General features: G+C 37.2%; 1 protein-coding gene across 1 annotated transcript in view; it reads right to left on the bottom strand.

Moving 5' to 3' along the window:
• Positions 1-1863: 1863 nt before the first annotated feature.
• Positions 1864-22535, bottom strand: part of ANKLE2 (ankyrin repeat and LEM domain containing 2) — a 21901-nt gene continuing 1229 nt past the window's right edge. The window contains 13 exon segments of the mRNA XM_009274340.2: positions 1864-2289; positions 4992-5123; positions 5703-6429; positions 9372-9565; positions 10371-10477; positions 12680-12772; positions 12775-12866; positions 13533-13599; positions 13988-14110; positions 14405-14593; positions 15592-15785; positions 17040-17231; positions 18288-18776. Coding sequence (XP_009272615.2) covers positions 2052-2289; positions 4992-5123; positions 5703-6429; positions 9372-9565; positions 10371-10477; positions 12680-12772; positions 12775-12866; positions 13533-13599; positions 13988-14110; positions 14405-14593; positions 15592-15785; positions 17040-17231; positions 18288-18765 — 2826 coding nt within the window. The 5' untranslated portion in view covers positions 18766-18776 and the 3' untranslated portion in view covers positions 1864-2051.

Below are 22535 nucleotides of genomic sequence, written 5' to 3'. Positions count from 1 at the left end.
AAAAGTCAGTTAATTATACTCGGTAACACAGCAGGTTATGCTTGGGGTTTGGGGTTTGTTTTAAAGAATGACCCCCCTCCTCTCCCCAGCTGGTTGTCTGGATTATCACCTGATGACAGTCATTGTGTGAAGTAGCTCTTTTAGTGTCCAGCTCATTGGAAATAGGCTCAATTTATTATAAAGGAAGAGTAAATAAGCCTTTTTTAAAAATAATTCCTAAAAGAGGAATATTCTCCAACAGCAGAGAGCTATCACACCAAATAATCAAACTTAGAGAGAGAGACATTAAAATACGTTCCATTCAGACAGCCCAGAAGAAAAACTGTTTTATGTGCCCATAGTAAGTGGATGCCACTTTTTTTTTAAACTTCTAAAAGAACAAAAATTTAATTAAAAAAATATGTTACAAAAGGCACTATTAAGCTTGCAAAAGCATTAAGTGCAGGTTTTTTTAGGTTTGTACCAAATCATCAACCTCTTGAAGGGTGTACAGTTTGTGTACGAAACAGTCACTCCGCAGCACACAACAGCCATCAACCGGATCAAGCTCTGGATTCTGAAATCCAGCCTCTGTAGTGGTGAGACCCGCAGGTGGTAAATGGACCGACCCCGCTGGCACTGCACCCTCCTGCCTGGACTAGAGCTTCTCGAGACGCAGGCTGAGCTTACGGGTGTCCAAGGAGGTTCCATGCTTTCTCACGCACTGTGTGGCACCAGTGAATCCAAATCCACCCCTTTCTACCAGCACAGCCCTGGCCGATTTAATTTTCTGATCAGATTTACCTTGTAACAATAGAGAGGTGGTTTTGTTTGGTTTTTTTTAACTAGCAAGCTAGCAACACTGGAGAACTCTGTTTCTGGAAGCCTTCTTTCAAGCAACATCATTAAGCTTGATATGAAAAACCGCCTTGGAGTTTTGAGCTTTCTTCAATCTCGGCATCGTACCATCAAAACAAGTCATTCTTACAGAAGGCTAAAGAATAAAACTACTGACTGCTGTAACAAAACCTCATTACCACATCAAGACTAGAGACATAGTAAAAGCTTAGATTCCAATAAAAATATTTTTAGTCCTTATTCCTCTCTCTTTACAGTTGGGAAATAAGGAGCCACATCATGAGTCACTGGCTACCACTCTAATATATTACAAACGAGACCCTTAAGGTATCTTGCTGGTAAATTTGCTGAAATTATTGCTGATGTGCTTTTGTGTAATAACTATTAAATCTGCTAACGTTAAAAGCTTCTGCGGGAAAAAAACCTGCTGATTTTTATATATTTTTTTTTAATCTTCAAACTAACATTTAAAGGAATACCAGTAATTTCTATAGTGCCCTTTTACTAGAACACTCAGTGTATCACGGTGTTTTTAACAGCCTCAGAACAAGCAAAGACTCAAGGTTTTCTGTGTAAATACATGCATACGTACACACATACATCTAAGAGAGAGTGTGTGTGTCTGTGTATTCCACTGTCTAGACCAAACTGTGGCTATGAACACTCACTTTCTGTTCATGCACAGGGTTTCACATTCATGCCCAGTACTGGAAAGCTGTTGTTACCCAGGCTTTGTTTTAGGCTTTTCACTTTGAGCATTCCCCCTGCAAGGGGAAGAACGTTTTGTTTCTTGCCATCAATTTACTCTCAGTAAGATTTCTGTTTACTGATGATGTGCTTCCTCCAGACTACCCAAGCAAAAGAAATGCAGTTGAGGGCTAACGGGTTCATCACAATAATGACAACTGGTGATAGTAAAATACCACCATTTCTAAGTAAAGCTTCAGCTCGCTGCTTTACTGGCAACAAGGGTTAATTCAGAGCTACTGGACAACTGCACTGACTGTCACTAACTTCTTGCGTATCACCAGTAATCTATCTTGTATATGGCATAAAGACATATATTCCATTTTTTTTTAACATACAGTTGTCCTCAGTTGAGGAAAAATAAATAGCCAAGTACAAACCTCATGTCACTTCAGTAACATTGTAGTTTTTTTCCTCCACTCTAACAATGAAAATACAATTGAAGTCCCAGGAGGATGAATCCTATTTTAGTGGGCCGGAGGCTCTGAAAAATAACGCAGTTTTAACAGAGCCTGGTTGACACAAGCTGGACTGTAGCGCCCAGGACTGCCGGGGTCTGGAGAGAACGAGGTGGCATTGCCGTGTTTTCCTGGACTTCCTGTTACGGGACTATTTCTTCCTGAATTAGAATACACTGAAGCATTTGGAAGGCCAGCAGCGATGGTTTGGGACTTGAATCTTGCCTTCAGTGCTGGACTTGGCCAACTGAAAGAAACAAAGTCATTTTGCATGTTGTTAAGAAAACTGCAATAAGGAGAGCAGTACTTTCACTCAGTATCACTTGTAGGTCTTAGAAATAATGCACCCGCAGAGAAGAATCATAACTGGTACGCGACAGGTCTGAGAAGAAACCGTGACAGCACAATATATTACATGCAGACACGTTGCCTCATCAGTACAACGTCAGTTGCTGCAAAATGGCCATAAAGAAAAGAAACGGGTGCTTGTGACCCGGACAATTTAATTTTAGTCCAACGCCCCCATTAGAAAAGGGCATCAAGATCAAAGCTGACCTGGTCTTGGTTAGTGCCGCAGCTACTGCTGGGCACGATTTCCCCCCTCTTTAAAAATAATCTCGGTGTTTGGATGCCACAGAAGTAATACCATTTTTCTGCACAGTAAGTGTCAGATTTTTTTCTTAAATCAATGAGAACTAGGATCTAAAATTTCTTTGAAAGCAGAGCAAAATATTTCCTTTGTTAAATTAAAAAAACCTTTTCTGTAAAAACCTTTCCTTTTTCTCTAAAGTCTATCTTAAGCTAGGCAGAATGACCAAAGGTTGATTCTAGCATATGTGAATCATTCCCGTTCTTTCTTTTACACGTGAGGCAATTTCTTGAGATGAGCCACTACAGAAAACATGCTATAAGCTAAAGATATTTTATAAGGTTTTAATAAATAAATAAATAACACCCCCCCAACGGTGAAAGCTACGCATGCACACAGCTTATTTAAAACCTTTTGAAAATAACTTTCTTCTGACAGACGTACTGCTATCCGTATCATTAGGTCTGATTTTTGCAGTCAAAATCCTACATACCTAAACACAAAGTGATCTAGTGCGTCATTTCTTCGCTTTTGGCAGAGGTGGCACTGCAAAATTAAGAGGGCTGGCAGCGCAAGCCTTGGCATTATCAAATAATTACAGCCATCGCTTTTACTTATGTGATAGAACAGGGACTACACCTAAAAATCTTGTGTTAAATTTTAGCACTTTAGACCTTTCAGACAGTGGAATAAGAACGAAAAAAGCCTAATAATTAGCCTATTTCTTTCAAAAAATTAATCACAAAAATCAGGGGACAAGAGAATTCGACTTTGAAAAGTGAAGTGGTACAAGAACACCGTATCAAGCAGGTCTATGAAAGTATTTCCCTGTTTCGACTCCACTTTAAATCACAGAAAACTCTTGGTGAGCTTTGCGTTTCTTCTAGAACTATACTTGATGGCCCTACTTCAGTGCTCTATTTGAAATACCGAGACAAAAGAAAGCTGCTTTCTTTCCCAGTGCTTAGCACTGGGCAGTAGCTCTCCTTCCACTTACCATCTGCACTTCTTTCAGCCCTGTCACATGTTGTTTCAACTCTTTCCACAACATTCCTCCTGCTCCAATCTCTGCTAACTTAACACAGTTGTGCTTCTCAGCTGCTGGTTCCCAACTCCTACTCTGAATTTTGTGGCCAATAAAGCCAGTCCATTATATTTTTAAAATTCTCACAAGCTCTGACAGAGCTTTAAAGGTTCTGTCTTTAACGCATGTTCTGAAAAATTAATGTTTAATATTATATTGAGAACTTCTTAGTGGAAATAGTTCTCATAATTTATAAGTGGAATTTCATGCATTTAAGAAAGCTAGAAGAAACGAGAAAAAAACAGAAGTCAGTACAGGTCATTTGATGGCTTTCTGTTCCTGCCCCCTTTCCCATCTGTTGTGTGGCACTGGGTCATGTTTCTTTTCTGAGAACTGTATCATGGCTATATATAAATTGTAGGCTGCCTAAGCAAGGGACTCTTCAGTGTTCTGACCAATGGTATGAAATATGAAAACCGTTGCTTTGAGTCCCCAAAAGCAACAGCATTCAAAATAAAAATGGCGTAACATGTTCAGGCGTCCCAACAGATGCAGTCTGCTTCCATTATTTGTGTAACAACATGACATAAATACAATTACCAGAAATCGCCACTTGTATGAAAACCGTTGCTTTGAGTCCCCAAAAGCAACAGCATTCAAAATAAAACGTATAAATGGCGTAACATGTTCAGGCGTCCCAACAGATGCAGTCTGCTTCCATTATTTGTGTAACAAAACATGACATTCTCTCTAAAAACTTAACACGCACCATCGTTCACACTAACAATTCCTTTGGACTGGGGTAATAGAGGGTAAAAATAAAAATAGTAGTAAAAAGATGCCTGAAGATATTAAATTCACTTTAACATCACTCTGCGCAACCGAAGTACCTCAAAGCAATACAACATTCTTGCACTGCATCCGCAACAGGGATGAATTCCCAACTGACCTCACAACTACCATTAAGACCAATGAAGGATCCAAGTACTAAGTAATGAATCAGCAAACTGAGACGTTTGCCAACTGGAAAACACTTACGGTCTCGAGACCTTCATTTTCTGCCTGATTTGTCTGCATAGATGTGCTGAAGTTATTTGGAACTGCAGCGTCATGGAAGGAATTTGACTGCAGCACCAGTAAACTTTCCTTATTAATAGACACCAGCCAAAAAGGCTTGGTGATTAATTTCAGAAACACACTAATAGTTAATACAGTTGAATATTTAAAACAAGGCTTTTGTGAGCAACAAGGCCTGAAATTCTAGCTATTCAAGCTGTTCTGCAGCTGACCTGCTAAAAATTTTATTTAACTCGTTTCATTGAATTTGCAGAAATACCTTTGCCTGTCAGATGAAGAGTATGACTGCACCATGTGTTTCCATTTGTAAATAATCGGGTATTTCTGTGGATCAATCTCTACTGCTTCTATAGCTGCTAAGACATCACTATCCAGCTTCGAGGGCTGCTCCCTAGAATATAAACAGAACTAGATGAAAAGAGAACTATGTATTTGTTCAGGCAATAAAACATCCCAGTTCCAAAACATTTATTTTTGATATAAGCACACAAATTGCCCATGCTCCTCTATAAACATAGTTTCTCTATGACTTTTTCCAGCAGGCCCACATGTAAGTGACTGTCCATTACCACTCAGTAGTCTCATAAAATAAGAGTTTTGAAAATTTAACCTGAGGACATCCCAAGAGGGTAGTCAACACTTTGTTAATCTAAGTCAGGCTTGTCATGAAGTCACAAGCCTGTCAGATGAATGGTAAATAGCGAAGTTAACTGAAACTGATTTGGAAACAGACTTCTCTCCTTCTTCCTTCCGTTTTAGATCTGGTATTCAGGTAATTAGTCGCAAGAGAACTGTATGGCTACTGTACAAGCATTGAAGCGCTTTAAGATGACCACTCAAGGCTGACTGCAACTTGTGTTGCTTAGTATCACACAATCTCAACCTTGCTGTCAGTGACATTACAAAAAGCATCTTGTTTTGCATACATAAACCAAAGGACAAGTAAGTGTTAAAAAAAGACAATTCTTACCCAAGCAGGAATAACTTCTTAGAATTGTCATTTACGGGTGAAACCTTCAAAATAAATTTCTGGGAAGAAAGTTCTTGACGTTGTTGTGCCTCATTGGTCTGAATTCCAGATTCCATGGACAGTCTCTCCTTTTCTGATGGTATTGTGTGTTCTGTCCTTAACTTGGTCTCTCCAGGTTTACCTGTAACACTTGGCTCAGAAGAACTTGCCAGTGAAACTGCATAGCAGGTCTTATCCAGATGGTCCTTGGATATTCTCATGTGACTTGTTCCTTCAGCCAGAACTCTCTCATTCTCAGTTTTGTCAGTGATTTTACTTGATTCTCCTGCCACCTCTTGTTCTTGGAATGACAGGCTTTCAAATTCTGACATTAAATTGGAAACGGGCGATACAAGGCATTCTTCTCCATCATGCAAATGCTTTCTGTCACTAATTTTCTTTTCACTAGACACAGGATTACAAAATCCATTTTTGCTGGAAGAAACCGCCTTTTCATAGTGCCTGGGGTGATCTGATGTTTCTATAATGTTTACGGCACGCTCCATTGACAAGATATCGCACTCGGCGTCTCCAATAGCATCAATGCTAGGTTCTTTGGACACAGTAGGTTGGCTGACATTCCGTGCTGCATTTTGTCTGTTTTTAATTTCTTCTAAGCTCATGTCATCATCATCCTCATCCAAAAATGCTCCAACAGAAATAGAATTGCAGCACTTTTTACTCTTGCCTGTAAACAATTTTAATAAGAGCAACACATAAGATGCCAATCAAATAAACTAGGAGCAAATACACAATCTTTATGCCTTATTCTATTTATTGAAGCCCTCTCTAATTTTATTTATGCAACAGCATGAACTAACCTAACTAAAGCTACAAATGCAAAATGGTGACATTACGGCTGTATTTTTTTTTGCACATAACCTTTTATATCCTAGCCATTTGAGACCTGTATTTCCTACACTCCTCACTTCAATCATTAACCAGCAACAAAGAACGAAGTCAGGATAAAGCAGAATAGGGTAGGAAAAAATGTCGCTAATATCAAATAGCTTAAGTTTTCATCTCTTCCAAAGCACAGAGGCTTATGACTATCCTTCAGGGTCTTGTCAGTCCAGGTTTATCCCAGTACCAAAGCTCCTTCAGATCTATAACCACAGGAAAGAAGGAGGAAGGAGCACAAAGATTTGGGACTAGCGTGTGCCTTCCATAAACACATGGCAAGCAGCGGTCTAAGAAGGTGTAAAACCTTTCCTGGGTTTTGTTCAGTGTGTCTTTCACCCTCAACTGTAAAGAATGATTCCTTTATTTTAAAGAAGTTAGTTATTCCGTATCTGTGGATTACAAAATTCTATGCTCTAAGACAAATTCCCAAATGCTCTGAGTAAAAACATACTGAAGATAGAGGTTTTCTTATGGGAATTTCACCTGGGGGCTACAATCAAATAAAGTACTTCATATGAAAGATAACGAACAACTAACGAGGTCTGTTCTAATTCTCCTACATTCACAGTGTTGTTAGCTGCTTTTTCAATACTATAATCAGACTGTTTGGATAACAGATTAATAATAGCAACCACAACAGGTGAATACTACTTCCCCTGGGCACCAAGCTTTTGCTCTCCCTCTTCTCCCCAGGTACAACCTGTTGTTCGTAGCATTTGCCTTTCTCTTACCAGAAGGATGTGGAGTTTTGTATCTATTGCAGGTTTCATTTTCCCCTGTTTCTTGCTGAGCCTTTTCGCTCATTTCCCGATGACTCAGGTACTCTTCTAATTTTCGCAACCCCTCCTGGGAAGACAGATCAACAAAACAGCCCAGAAATTCCCAGTATTCAACCCACGGGAACCCCAGTTCATGAGCTAACTCCCTGCAATAAATAAAATAAAACGAATCATTTGTGAAGACATAAATATTAGTTTGACAATAACTTTTCTGAACACATTTTATCAGCTATTAATAGGAGTATAAACGTGCAACTAGGCAACACAATTCCGCAACAATCAACAGTCTGCAAAAGCGAGATATACACATCCTTAGCAAACACAGTATCATCTGATTTTTTTCTAGACTGTTTTTCAAATTGAATCTACTATTCTTAAAGTTAGCAACATAAGTACTGCTATTTTTAAGCTGACATCAGACAGAGATGAATCCCCCCTGACGTAGGCATAATTTGAATGATACTCGATTCAACATTTTTTTCTATTCGGGAATGGGAGAAGGTAGGAGGAAGTGAGGGGTTATTTTAAAGAAAGAAATCTAATCAGCTTTTAAAAATGTATGTTTTTTCCACATATTGCTGATACAAGGTATTTTAATAGCAAGGACACATTCCACAACACACAGCTTTTGTAAAGCAGAACATTTGTATTAGGACGTTTTCATTCTGCTCTCTTTTTAACAATCATGCAAATGCTTTCTGTCACTAATTTTCTTTTCACTAGACACAGGATTACAAAATCCATTTTTGCTGGAAGAAACCGCCTTTTCATAGTGCCTGGGGTGATCTGATGTTTCTATAATGTTTACGGCACGCTCCATTGACAAGATATCGCACTCGGCGTCTCCAATAGCATCAATGCTAGGTTCTTTGGACACAATAGGTTGGCTGACATTCCGTGCTGCATTTTGTCTGTTTTTAATTTCTTCTAAGCTCATGTCATCATCATCCTCATCCAAAAATGCTCCAACAGAAATAGAATTGCAGCACTTTTTACTCTTGCCTGTAAACAATTTTAATAAGAGCAACACATAAGATGCCAATCAAATAAACTAGGAGCAAATACACAATCTTTATGCCTTATTCTATTTATTGAAGCCCTCTCTAATTTTATTTATGCAACAGCATGAACTAACCTAACTAAAGCTACAAATGCAAAATGGTGACATTACGGCTGTATTTTTTTTTGCACATAACCTTTTATATCCTAGCCATTTGAGACCTGTATTTCCTACACTCCTCACTTCAATCATTAACCAGCAACAAAGAACGAAGTCAGGATAAAGCAGAATAGGGTAGGAAAAAATGTCGCTAATATCAAATAGCTTAAGTTTTCATCTCTTCCAAAGCACAGAGGCTTATGACTATCCTTCAGGGTCTTGTCAGTCCAGGTTTATCCCAGTACCAAAGCTCCTTCAGATCTATAACCACAGGAAAGAAGGAGGAAGGAGCACAAAGATTTGGGACTAGCGTGTGCCTTCCATAAACACATGGCAAGCAGCGGTCTAAGAAGGTGTAAAACCTTTCCTGGGTTTTGTTCAGTGTGTCTTTCACCCTCAACTGTAAAGAATGATTCCTTTATTTTAAAGAAGTTAGTTATTCCGTATCTGTGGATTACAAAATTCTATGCTCTAAGACAAATTCCCAAATGCTCTGAGTAAAAACATACTGAAGATAGAGGTTTTCTTATGGGAATTTCACCTGGGGGCTACAATCAAATAAAGTACTTCATATGAAAGATAACGAACAACTAACGAGGTCTGTTCTAATTCTCCTACATTCACAGTGTTGTTAGCTGCTTTTTCAATACTATAATCAGACTGTTTGGATAACAGATTAATAATAGCAACCACAACAGGTGAATACTACTTCCCCTGGGCACCAAGCTTTTGCTCTCCCTCTTCTCCCCAGGTACAACCTGTTGTTCGTAGCATTTGCCTTTCTCTTACCAGAAGGATGTGGAGTTTTGTATCTATTGCAGGTTTCATTTTCCCCTGTTTCTTGCTGAGCCTTTTCGCTCATTTCCCGATGACTCAGGTACTCTTCTAATTTTCGCAACCCCTCCTGGGAAGACAGATCAACAAAACAGCCCAGAAATTCCCAGTATTCAACCCACGGGAACCCCAGTTCATGAGCTAACTCCCTGCAATAAATAAAATAAAACGAATCATTTGTGAAGACATAAATATTAGTTTGACAATAACTTTTCTGAACACATTTTATCAGCTATTAATAGGAGTATAAACGTGCAACTAGGCAACACAATTCCGCAACAATCAACAGTCTGCAAAAGCGAGATATACACATCCTTAGCAAACACAGTATCATCTGATTTTTTTCTAGACTGTTTTTCAAATTGAATCTACTATTCTTAAAGTTAGCACCATAAGTACTGCTATTTTTAAGCTGACATCAGACAGAGATGCCTGACGCCTGACGTAGGCATAATTTGAATGATACTCGATTCAACATTATTCGGGAATGGGAGAAGGTAGGAGGAAGTGAGGGGTTATTTTAAAGAAAGAATCTAATCAGCAACACACAGCTTTTGTAAAGCAGAACATTTGTATTAGGACGTTTTCATTCTGCTCTCTTTTTAACAATCCCTCAATTTTCCAGAAAAAGTAGGCTACACATAATTTCAGATCCTCTGACAAATTAGGCAAGTAAACGTTTGAGAAAAGCATTCTATACATACCATCAATAATAGTTAAAATACCTTTTTCTTTATTTCCAAAGCTAAGAAAGCTAGCTCTCACATTTTTAGCTATTTTGTTTACACAAAAATACAGTAAAAATCCAACTACAATATACTTCATGAATATTTCTGCCAGTAACTTTTGCTCTAAGATTGTTCAGTAAGTAATAACTGTACGCTCAGCACAAGTCTTTTGCTTTTAATTGCTCTGTCTATTGCTAATTTTTTATACTGATACTCTTTTAGATACCTTCCAACTCTTTCAACACCTCTCTCCAGATCAGATTTCCTGACATTGTGAAAGAAGCCAGCTCTCTCTCGAGGTGGAGTCTTCCAAAGCCTGCGAAATTCTTCGGCCTTTAAAAAACAGAAATAATTTTAAAAAACCCTACCCCCCACAATATGAAGCTAACTCAGTGCTGGCTCAATGTCCACCTATAGGTCTACAAGACATTCAGCTGTTTGCTGTCTACATGTAAACAACTCAAGTTCTGCCACAAGTATTGCTCAACTCTAGCTATGAAGAATCTCATATTGGAGCTGAAGTTACTCCTCCCAGTATTACTGGTTACTTTGATCTCATAACTGCTTATTAAAAGAGTAAGGACCATAATGTATAACCACCTTGAAGTAAACTGTATAGATACTAAATTTGCCTGATTTTAATTTGTGTGCAGCAGGAAACAGCTATGTCTTATAATTTTCCCATGCCATTATAATTTTATTTAATGATAAATGCTCTCTAGTTACTCCTCCCAGTATTACTGGTTACTTTGATCTCATAACTGCTTATTAAAAGAGTAAGGACCATAATGTATAACCACCTTGAAGTAAACTGTATAGATACTAAATTTGCCTGATTTTAATTTGTGTGCAGCAGGAAACAGCTATGTCTTATAATTTTCCCATGCCATTATAATTTTATTTAATGATAAATGCTCTCTTGGTCACTGGTTTCTAGGATGCAAAGGTCATATTTTTATACGTGTGTATTTAGTTCCACAGACTTGCTACAATTATTAGAATATACTCTTGCTGTTTATTCTGAAGTTTGAATTTGAACTGCTAAAGGGAATAAACTAATGGGTTTTTGTAAAATCCCAAACTTTATGCCTTTATATGACAAAAATCAGCAACAATGGCTAAGAATTACATTCAGACATTAAAAGTATCTGTCAACAATCACAATAAGGCATTGTTTACACCCTAGGTAAAATTTTTCAGAGTATAAAATATATTTACATTTCTGTCAGGTGAACAGAAAATTGATCAATGAGCATATTCAGAAGAAAAAGCATTAGGCATTTTGGTGAATATACTCTTGCTGTTTATTCTGAAGTTTGAATTTGAACTGCTAAAGGGAATAAACTAATGGGTTTTTGTAAAATCCCAAACTTTATGCCTTTATATGACAAAAATCAGCAACAATGGCTAAGATTTATCATCAGACATTAAAAGTATCTGTCAACAATCATAAGGCATTGTATACACCCTAGGTAAAATTTTTCAGAGTATAAAATATATTTATTTCTGTCACAGGTGAACAGAAAATTGATCAATGAGCATATTCAGAAGAAAAAGCATTAGGCATTTTGGTTAAACTCAGTCCTGGAAGAATTCAAGCATTAGATGACAGAAAGTCCTCAATTGTACGTATTCACTATTTCTAAAGCTGTCACGCTTCCAGCATGTTCATATTAAACAGATGAGTCAAAGAAATGCCTGTATATTTATAATATATTTAACTGGCATCTAAGTATTCCTCCTGAAAACTAAAGACTGCTTTTCTACTAACACAAGCAATACTTCTCCAAAACTATCCCAACACCTACTACTTGGTTGTCAGTTTTTCCATTTAGAAAAAAATATTAATGTTAATTGAATGAGCAAAGGTGTTAAACTGCTTTTAACATCCAGTGTCAATTTCTAGAAGTGAGATAAAGATATAGTTAAGATTTTTTTGAACTGATTCATAGCCACATTGAAAGGCTTTGTTTCAGATTAGAAAGTTAGAGCAATTATCTGTAAGACAACGAAAGAGTTTGTCAAAGAGTGCTCTTCAAATAGATTCCAGCAGGAAAAAGAAAAGAACAACTTTCTTCTGACTGAACTTCCACTCTTCTTATTTACGCTACACCTTTCTATGTTTTCAGCAATAAAAAATATTTAGAAGTTTCTGTGCTTATCCTTCTCTACGGAGGAAGATCCATCTCTTCAAGAAAAAGAGCGCCACAATCTGTAACAGGAGCAAGCTACACCACACAACGAACCGTGGGTGGATCTTCAGTGTTTTTTTATTTTCTGACTGAACTTCCACTCTTCTTATTTACGCTACACCTTTCTATGTTTTCAGCAATAAAAAATATTTAGAAGTTTCTGTGCTTATCCTTCTCTACGGAGGAAGATCCATCTCTTCAAGAAAAAGAGCGCCACAATCTGTAACAGGAGCAAGCTACACCACACAACGAACCGTGGGTGGATCTTCAATGTTTTTTTATTTAAAAAAAAAAAAGAAAAGAAAAACATAGGCATTAGAGTCATAAGAAGTTCTCTCCTTACCTTTGAGGGGCTCATGGGGCCTGCAAAAGCTCTTATCGACAACACCGGATCTTTGGGGCTGCCAGGGTATTTAGATAAAGTTCTTTGGGGGATCGTCTGTCGTCTGTCTGATCGGGTGACCATGGTGCACCGATTACAGGAGCTGAGGAATTGTCTTCTGCTCTCAAGAGTGGTACATAGTATCGACCTAAAATAAATAATACAAAGCTTTCTTAAGAAGCTTATGTTACATTATCCTGCTGCTTCTTCCTAGAATGTCAATACACCCGTATACTTAACCATCTGACTTTATTTCATTAGTAAAACTACTTGTAATTCAAACTCACTGTTTCAGTATTTATTGCCTGCTTATAGATTGTATTTTAGTACAGGCTCCCTTCTCTCTCAAATACAAAAATACCTGCATTGATACATATATCCCTTCCCTAAGGATCTTCAACAAATTTCAAAACCTCCTTTTGCAAATGCCTAAACCCACACGTGACAAAACAGTGAAAAGTTCTATGTCAAAGAAATTACACGACTCCCCAGTGTGACAAATCTCTTGCTCTGTAAAGGTCTTTTGTTTGCTTTTTAGATTAAGCTTTCTGCTTCAGGCTCGCTGAATAAAATAAGGGCCATGCCTACATTTCAGATCTATGAGGATAACCTCGTGATCCATACAGTAAAGAGTTCTGACCATGTAATTTAGAAGTTTTCTGTTCCTCGTCAGTTTTAGAGTTTCTCTTTGGTTTTCACAGCACTGTACAGTAGCATCATTTATGAACAGGAATGCTACAGAAAGCAAACAGAATAGAAGACAGCAAAGAGCCAAAATACATGCCTGATATAGTATAAAACTCTGAATACAGACCTTTCAGGTACTCTCTTAGTTTTTCTTTCAGTTCTGCAGATTTACTCTTGCTTCTTTCACAAACTACCTGTTAATATAATTTTAGTTGTTTGTCAGTAAAGCACAAGACATCAATCTCGAATCAATTGCAATGTGTGTTCTTTTTGAATAGTCACATTATTGGCCTCTACCCATCTCATCCAGTACTTTTCATAGTCGAACAAACCACTAAAATATATCCACGTCCATAAAAGGGATACTGTAAGGAAAAGGCAGTGAATCATAAAATCTAGAAATTTTGCCCAGATACAATCAACATAAAATATTTTTAATGTTATCAAAGATTTACACTCTAATCGTGACACTAGTATCTTATGACAAGCCTTCTATCTACAGTTGTTAATAAACATTTGAACTTGAAAAATATTGATTAGACATAACATTTTTGGTTTTGTTGTGGACATGGCGAGACTTACTTCTGCTGGAGTTTGATCATATTTGTTTCTTGGATTTTTTACAATAGCTGGGTGTGAGGTAAGTACGTTAACAACGTCCAAATTCCCAAATTTGCAGGCAAAATGCAATGGAGTATCAAATCCCTGCAGTGGGAAAAAGGGAAAATTCACATGCATTTGGAAACGTGATAAAGTCAATCCCACATACTTCATTTTGAGACTGGGAAAAGTAAATAAATGTAATGACTAATTATCAGGGCTCTTAATAGATCTTTTCCCACCATACTGTAGAAAAGTGGTTATCAAAACCCACAAAACTCATGAATAGCTCATTTTGCTGGAAGTGTCCCCTTCTATTCTCTTTCCTTCTCCTTTACACATCCTTAACACCTTCCAGTTGTTTCCATAATAAGAAACTGGCAAACGTTCAGATCTCACCATTTTATCTGGTGTATTAAGGTAAAGGTCAACAATATATTGGATGCGATTCTTCAACATTACATCATTATCATCTGGATACATAAGCCGCATAAATTCAGGGTTTTCCAAGGTGTCCAGTAATAATTGGCAGATACCAGGTTGATTCTCCTTGGCAGCAACATGCATGACATTGTACCTACAGCCTTCCTGGAGGAAAAAAAGACGAACATTAGAATGAACTGAAATCTAAACAGCTTTCTTACGGCCATACGCTTAGCTGATTTAACTGTGAAAACACAAAGGTTCCCACACTGAGGATTATATTTAGATTTTTGTTTCTTAGTATTTTATTAGGAAAAGATGTTTACAAAACAGTACATAAACATTCAGAACTGCAGTAAATTATATGATACTGTAAAGACTTATGCATCTTTATACCCACATTATTCTTACAATTAACGAAATTATTCTTATACTCAGCTATGGTATTTTTTGACATCTAGGGCAAAAATGTGGCAAAGAAGGTATATTAAGACATCACATAATACAAGGAGATGGGAAGTTCAGTGTATAAAAAGAGCAGGAAAATGGGTGTGTGTATATATATATTAAAAAAAATTCAGTTTGCTGTAATATATTACATACAAAATTTCAACAACTTCACAAAGCTGGTCTGATAGAAGTCATTTGTTAAAGGAAGATTGTCAGTATCTGCTAAACGGTATCTTATACATGGATTTTAGATGCAGAGCACATTTTGAAATTTAATGCTGGTGCCGAGGTAAGCAGCACTGTAGGAACAGAAAGCTACAAGCCTAGGCGCCACCCCGTTCCTTAAAATCATTCTATTTAAAAAAGACTGGAATCATTTGGAGGAGATCAATACTACATGAAGACAAGACTATTCTTTCACTACTGGATAAAACTATTCTTCCCCTGAAGAACTGCATACTCAGTTTCTTTACTTTAGCTCTTCTGGAGCAAAGGGAACTCTCAGTTATGATGGGTTACTTACGCAAGACAGACAACTGCCACGTTTCTCTTGGCTTTCAGCTAGTATCAATAAACACTGAGAAACTTTGCACTGGTGAAACAAGATATCTTGAAGGAAGAGTAGGAAACAACATTCCTTCCAGTTCCGCTTATCAGGCCTCAAAGCTAAATCACTAAACCAGAACTTGGATTTTTCTTTTTTTTTTTTTTACCTGTACAACTGTTGGATTGTCTCCTGACCCAATCAGATAGCGAGGGTTACTCCAAATAAGTTCTGAAAACGTTGCTGTATCTCCTTTCTCGACAGCTTTCCGAAGTTTAGCAGTAAGATCTTGAGTACGTGGACTTTTGTAACTGTTGGCTCGCTCCTTATTAGCAGTTTCGGTCTCAGGGGAGCATAAGCCATCTATCGAAACACAAGTAACATGTTTCTAGATACAAGCTTTTCAGTGATCACTATTTTCATACCCAGACCATAAAAATAAGCTTTTAATCTAAAATATGTATTAACTTTGCATCTTTAATGTAGAGGAGTAAAAAAATTGAGGTCAATGACAAGACATTTAAAAATACTAGTAGTTAGTAATAGGGAGGGAGGAGAATATGACTTAATCGTCTTGTAAAACTCTTTCAGACTTAATAGGCACTGGTAAATTTTATAGTTACCAATCTGCTTCCATCCAAACTTAAAAGCAAAATTCAACAAGAAGTAAGAAATTTCTGAATATTAAAATTGCTTTTGCAGTTCTGTGACTACTGAGTCCCTTTAATCTAGCAACTAGGAACACTGAAATATGATCAGTGTTTACTATTTTATTTCTGAACTTACTTAACAATTAAGTACAGTTTTAATATACTGTGCAATTTTATCAGCGTCTTATTAAACCTGAAAATCCTGAAGTCCATGAGTAAAATAAAATCCTACCAAATATAACCATAGACTACTAAGCAACGTATCTATGCGGGCCATTACCAACATTTCAGCTTTAGAAGAATAGCAACATTTTTTAGTGTAAAATTCATGCAAACCAGAACAACGACAACTGCTTTTAAAAGTAACCAGTTTACTTTATCATAACATAGACCATAGAAACCATACATTGAAGGCCGAACCTTATGCTTTAAAACACAAAAAGCAGTCTTTACATAGATTCCTGGGACTCGACTCTACTTCTGTGGTAGTTCTTTATAAAAGAAATGGCAGGATTCCAACATACCCTACTTTTTTTATTTCTGTATATAAACTTTGGTGCTCCTCTCTTGGAAAAGCATCAATTAACTTTAAGGATGACTCCTCCAGTGACAGTATCATTTTATACAGGTGTAAAACCAGATTTGAATTAAAAAATTAAAATATGCTTTTTATTGCCCGTTTCTGATTTATTTAACAGAAAAAAATGTAATTAAATACTGGTTGTCCTATCTATTTATACAGTGATTTAAGTTGGTGAATAAGCTCTGGAGCTGTGATCTAACATTTGTTTACAGCTTATCTTAAACACCACCACTCTAAAGGGACTTCAATTTATTAAGATGCTTCACCCTTTGAAATTTTTTCTGTTATTAGTATATTGGTTATGAAGTTGTTGCTTCTTCTCTCATAAAAAACTAACAGATTGTATATTGCTTCTACTGTGCACAGATGAACACCCTCACTTACCTCTGTTAAACGATCCCATTTTCACTGGAGACAAACATAAAGAGGACTTGCTTGGAGATGGGAAATAATCACAGATTCCTTTAGCAAATTTCTCAGCATCCTCTCTGTTCGAAAAAGCTTTAAAACGGGAACCCTTAATCATCTTAACAGCTTGGAGAGCTTCCTTTTTATCTTCATAAACATGTATTCTCTCTGCACCAAAGTACAATCAAAGTTAAGTTATTTCAATAATCTCAGATTTGTTCCTAGAAACAGATCACAAAATTGTCAGACTATCCTTCCAGCTTTGGTCTCAAACTGTTTCTCTACCAAACATGGCATAAGAATCACAAGTCCTTTTAAATTTTCTCTCTCGGAAACCGAGTAGAAGAATTTTACACACTCCAGCTAACACCAGGTGATATGTGTACAGTGTTTGGCCATTCATATCCATCAATATCTGAACATCTTTTTTAATAGACAGGCCAGCTTCAACAAGTGAGTATTTCACATCCAGACTGAAAAGCAAACTCAGAGCTTAGTCACCCTGCATTACTTTCCATGTTCTCTTCTTCAGGAAGATCAACTATGTAAGTGATCCACCGTCACAACTTTAAGACATCTACATAAAACCTTAGATAAGAATCAAATCCTTCTCCTTCCTCTCGTTTTGCATTAACGTTAATTTTTTCAAATTAAGATATCTGAATATCCTTTTTATGAGAAAGAATACTTGCTACTGTCTCAGAGTAAATGATTCTTTATGCACTACTGTAATCCTGCCACTAGGTAATTTAATAATTCCTTATTGCAGTATTCATCAATAAAATGTGAAGGACTGATGCTTCTAAATACCATTTGGCATTAAGATAGGAAACTAGGAAATCTGTTAGAAGAGATCATTTAATGACAGTTTAAAGTTTTTTGATTGCTTATTTGTAGGACTACTTTTTATTCTTGAGAGGGATTAAAGGCACAGGATGGGTATGAGAGTAGCAGTAGGTAATCATTTTCTTCATCTGAGCTACATCGAGTAGAGAATCCTCATGTGTATCAACTATTGTGGCAGAACACCTGGCGTGTCTTATAACTGTGTTCCTATGCCTCAGAAGATCCAATAAATACTATTTACAGAAACAAAAAAATACTTCAAGCAATGCTTAAAATACTAATACAGTGGTGTTCATATCGCCTGCTATACAGAAAAAGGTCTATTTAGATATGATTGTAAAATGCTTATCATTGGAAATAAAGGAAATAAATATTTACCATTCCTTGCCAATATGTCATCATAAACTGGACAAACACCATAGAATAGCGGAGGATCTCTGGATGGTGTCTGAGTACTAATTTGTGAATCAACACATCCCGCTCCACAGACTGGAGCTGAACAGTTCACGTGCATCACAGCATCTTCTTCTGGAGGGTTCAGACCTACACAGTACCCAAAGTCTACCTCTTCAGAAACACTTCCATGACCATTGTGATTCACTGCCGTAGTTTTCCAAGCCTTTTGTGCTTCTGCCCGGCTGCTAACAGATGGGACATTTCCAGCAGCCTCCTCTGACAGAGCAGATCCTTCTTCCTTCAATGCTCCTTGCTGCTCCAACAACTCCCGAGCCAATTTTTTTTCAAAAATAAACCTAGTAGTCGAGGTAATGGGCCCACATTTCAGTCCTGCTCTTACAATTTCTTCTCTAAGCTCATCAGGGGTGAGCTGCTTCAATCGGGATAATATTGCATCCATTGTTATTTCACCTATAGGAAAGCCAAAAGAGAGAGGAGATAAACTGCGAAGAACAACACAACAAGTGTCTCATAACAATTTTTCAGATTCTGAAGAGATTATCGCAGTTGCAGAGAAGACAAAATATTTTTCAACTCAAAGCTTAAAAATGTTTTTAATGTGATCAGACTTACACCTAGAGTTTATTTCCTCCTCTCACAACTACTTGAAAGAGTACTTACAGCTTACATTTTATTCTCGTTTGTCCTTTTCAAATTTCTTTTGGAGTGGAAATTCAATCCAGAATATTTATGCATGAAAATTTATGACAGGCTGATTTGATTCCTGCCAAGAAAGGCACAATCTGTGTATGTAATGGAATACAAGAACATGATGACTAGTTAGCCCCAGTAAGAGATTCTGGTTAGGCAGCACCTACAGCTAAAAGCACAGCACTACTTCTATTATTTCCGTAAGAATTTCTAGCTGACACAAGTCTAAGGCACGAGTATGATGCAGCAACCAGGGGAGTCTATCTCTGGCCACGATGCAAGGCTGGAACTATTTACACAACATGTTGTTTCCCAGCCCCCATTTTGAGAGCAAACAGCCAGAAGACAAGAACAGCTGATCTTTTCAGATTTCCCTCTCTGATGAAGAGCGGGAGCTGGAAGAATTTCTCAATTTCCAAAGGAAAATCCTTCTCTCTGGTATGATACTACAAGTCCCCCAGCTCACTTCCCTCTATGTAATCCACACACTTACAGCTTCTGCACAGTCAGCAAGAAGATGCTAAAACCAACGTGATGCCAATACAAACTTCTTGCTGTGAAAAACACAAGTGAAAAATACACGATTTGGGCAGCTCAAGAACCTAAGAAGCTTTAAAGTTATTTCATCAGATACTGGATCCATGTATCGCCACAAAGGCTGTGACTTTTTCTGCTGTACACTAGTTAGAAAGGACAGCTTTAGGATAGACGTGATTGGGCTGTCATATTCCTTCAGCTTGCTTTCACTCCCTCCTTAAATTGACCCTTCCTTCACCACCTAGCCATTTTATGGGTTATACTGGTTTGGATAGGCATGTATGGCATTTTTAGTACTTTATTTTCAATTCCAGGTTTCATCCTCAGTTTATGAAACTTAAGACTACCGGAACACACATTTGCAGCTTTTTCACATGAATTGATTTCTATTTTTTTAGTCATGCTGTTTTTTGGAATAACACAACTCCTAATCTTACTCCCTTAGAGACAAAGCAATCTCCCAGGTATGAAGTCAGTATCAACTGTAATTTTAAGTTAAATCTCCTCAAAAGAGCATTTGTGGATGCATGTGGCAGTATGAGAAATGTCCACAATTTATGAGTTCTCCTGCTTTATGAACAGGGTGCACAAGCAGTCCTTGTCAGAGTCAGAGCATCCAGTCTGATGGGCAAGAACCTTTGTTTGGGAAACTAATGTGAGGCTTGAATGGTGAATGGCTGCACCCTAACATAGCAGGGATGCAGTGCTCTAAATACTGGATTCCTAAGAAGTTAATGATTCATTTTGTCAGAGTATACAAACTCAGACGTAATTCCAAAATTGCGTCTTCATCATAGACTCACAGTATAGTCAAACTCCCTTATTTTTCCACGTGTATTGCCAAGAGTAGTATCATAAAATACACCAACAAAATAGACATGACAATTTTGCTTTTTAAATTACCCTAGGATTAAGCTGGTAAAGAAACAAACTTTTCATGTATTTAAAAAAAACCAAACACACACAGCTGTTTTCATAACTTTTAGTAATAGTCAATATAGCCAAGTAAAATTTTATCTGAATCCGACTTCAAAACTATTACATTTCTAATAATAGGAAATACTATGGAAAAAGATGCTAATGCCAAACTTTAAGTAGGTTTTCAAATATTATCACAACTTGACAGTTACGTGAGTTTGAGGGTTGTTTTCTTTTGAGGGCCATTTTCTTTGAGAGTTGTTTCTTTTTCTTGAATGTCCAAGTTTAAACATCTTGTGATTAAAGAACATACCTCAGTCCCAGAATATTTCACAAATATTAACTAGAACCTCACTGAAACTATGGGAAATGAGAGTATTTCAGCTTTAAAAAAAAAAAAAAGCCCCAAATGGTGACAAAGCCACAGTTGATGCTGCCGAGCTACCTCCCCAAAGTATTCTAGTTCCCTTATGATTCCTGAACCTCCAAGCAACCTCATTGTTACGGTTACCTGATTTGCCCACAAGACTGCCAAGACAGATGTGAAAGATCTTCTCACTTATTTTTGATTCTTAATCACCTACTTTAAATTTGATGCCATTATGTTTTAAATAAACGTGGCCCTGAGGTCAATTATAAGAATATCAAACCTTGCTATTCTAAGGATTTTCTTTTTGAGATCATATAACTGAAAAAACACAATAAAGATGAAAACTCAGAGGCAAGAAAGTTTATTGCAGAAACAACTCAATGAAAACACTTTAAAGAGTCACCATAATATAATGCCCTAAAGAATTAACTCAGGAAATGCTCCTATTTTTAGGGTTCAGAACCAGCACAATCATTCTGCAGAAGAGCAGACCCTCACATACATATAATTCATGTATGCGGAGTATGCAGGCACATGCAAAAGTCTTTCTTCTTGGCTTGTGGTTAAGTAAAAAATGTCAGGAAGGAGCGATTTCTCTGGGATCTCATGTTTTGATAGAACTTGGCGCCTAAAGTTTTCTTCCTCAACTATGTAAGAAAAAATACTTATTTCATGCGTCCATTACAACTCAGGCAGAACTAAATCAGAGAGTGAAACGACAAAGCAGACTAACAGTGAAGAAATTAATCTTTGGTTTAATCTACTGTTAGCACGAAGAGTTTTCTACAATAAGCTTGCTGTGGAAACAGGAAAAACGTTGGAATGACAACACAAAACTTTCATGAAATACGTTTGTAATCTGACATCAAGCTTCCAGCTAACACAGATAAGCATTTATTCATTTTTAACCGCATCACCTATTTTGATCTGTCCAAAACAAAAGGTGTGACTTGCAAACCTGGGAAATAGCAACTGCCTGTTTTAAGATAATCCTTCGATCATTTGCTACAAGCAGGTGCAAAAGGTTATTATTTGAACATTAAAATGCATTTTATGCAGCTTCAGATGATCCAGAGTACAGCCAGCACTGATGCAGCTACATTTTCTAGTTTAGCACACAAGGTCTTGCAAGTTACCTTTAGTGGCTTTACAAATACGAATAACCGCTTTAACAACAAACGCATGTCCGAGGCTTCTTCCAAATCAACTACAAATACGAATAACCGCTTTAACAACAAACACATGTCCGAGGCTTCTTCCAAATCAACCGAAATCTGGAAGAATGAGTAGGAGTTGTATTTTCCCTTGTCTTACTGCATCAGTATGAAACAGCAGAATCTGCTTCCAAAAAAATCAAGACTAGTACCCAGAGAGAACAAATGACTGACTTTTAAGGATGGCACTATTACTTTATTCCACTACTCATTAAATCCTTCAGTAAATTAGCAATGTAAGAAAACAGACTTTCTTTTTTTCTTTGAGGCAGGAATTAAATGAGAGACATATCCTGTCTTTGGCTATATTTTGACTGCTAGGATTTGCACATGGCAGGGTAATTGTGGCTATGCAATGGGGTATTTAGTCTATGCTGCCTGTTGCCAAATTAGCCAACAGTTAGGAACAACGTGGCAGAAAGAGAACTGCAAAACAAACTTGGAATAAGCTACGGGAAAGCCAGATTAAAAGAAAAGGGG

The sequence above is a fragment of the Aptenodytes forsteri genome, unplaced genomic scaffold (assembly GCF_000699145.1).
Source record: "Aptenodytes forsteri isolate BGI_AS27 unplaced genomic scaffold, ASM69914v1 Scaffold79, whole genome shotgun sequence".
NCBI classification, from domain to species: Eukaryota; Metazoa; Chordata; class Aves; order Sphenisciformes; family Spheniscidae; genus Aptenodytes; species Aptenodytes forsteri.
Note: the sequence above shows the minus strand (reverse complement) of the source record. Positions and strands in the feature narration are given on the sequence as shown.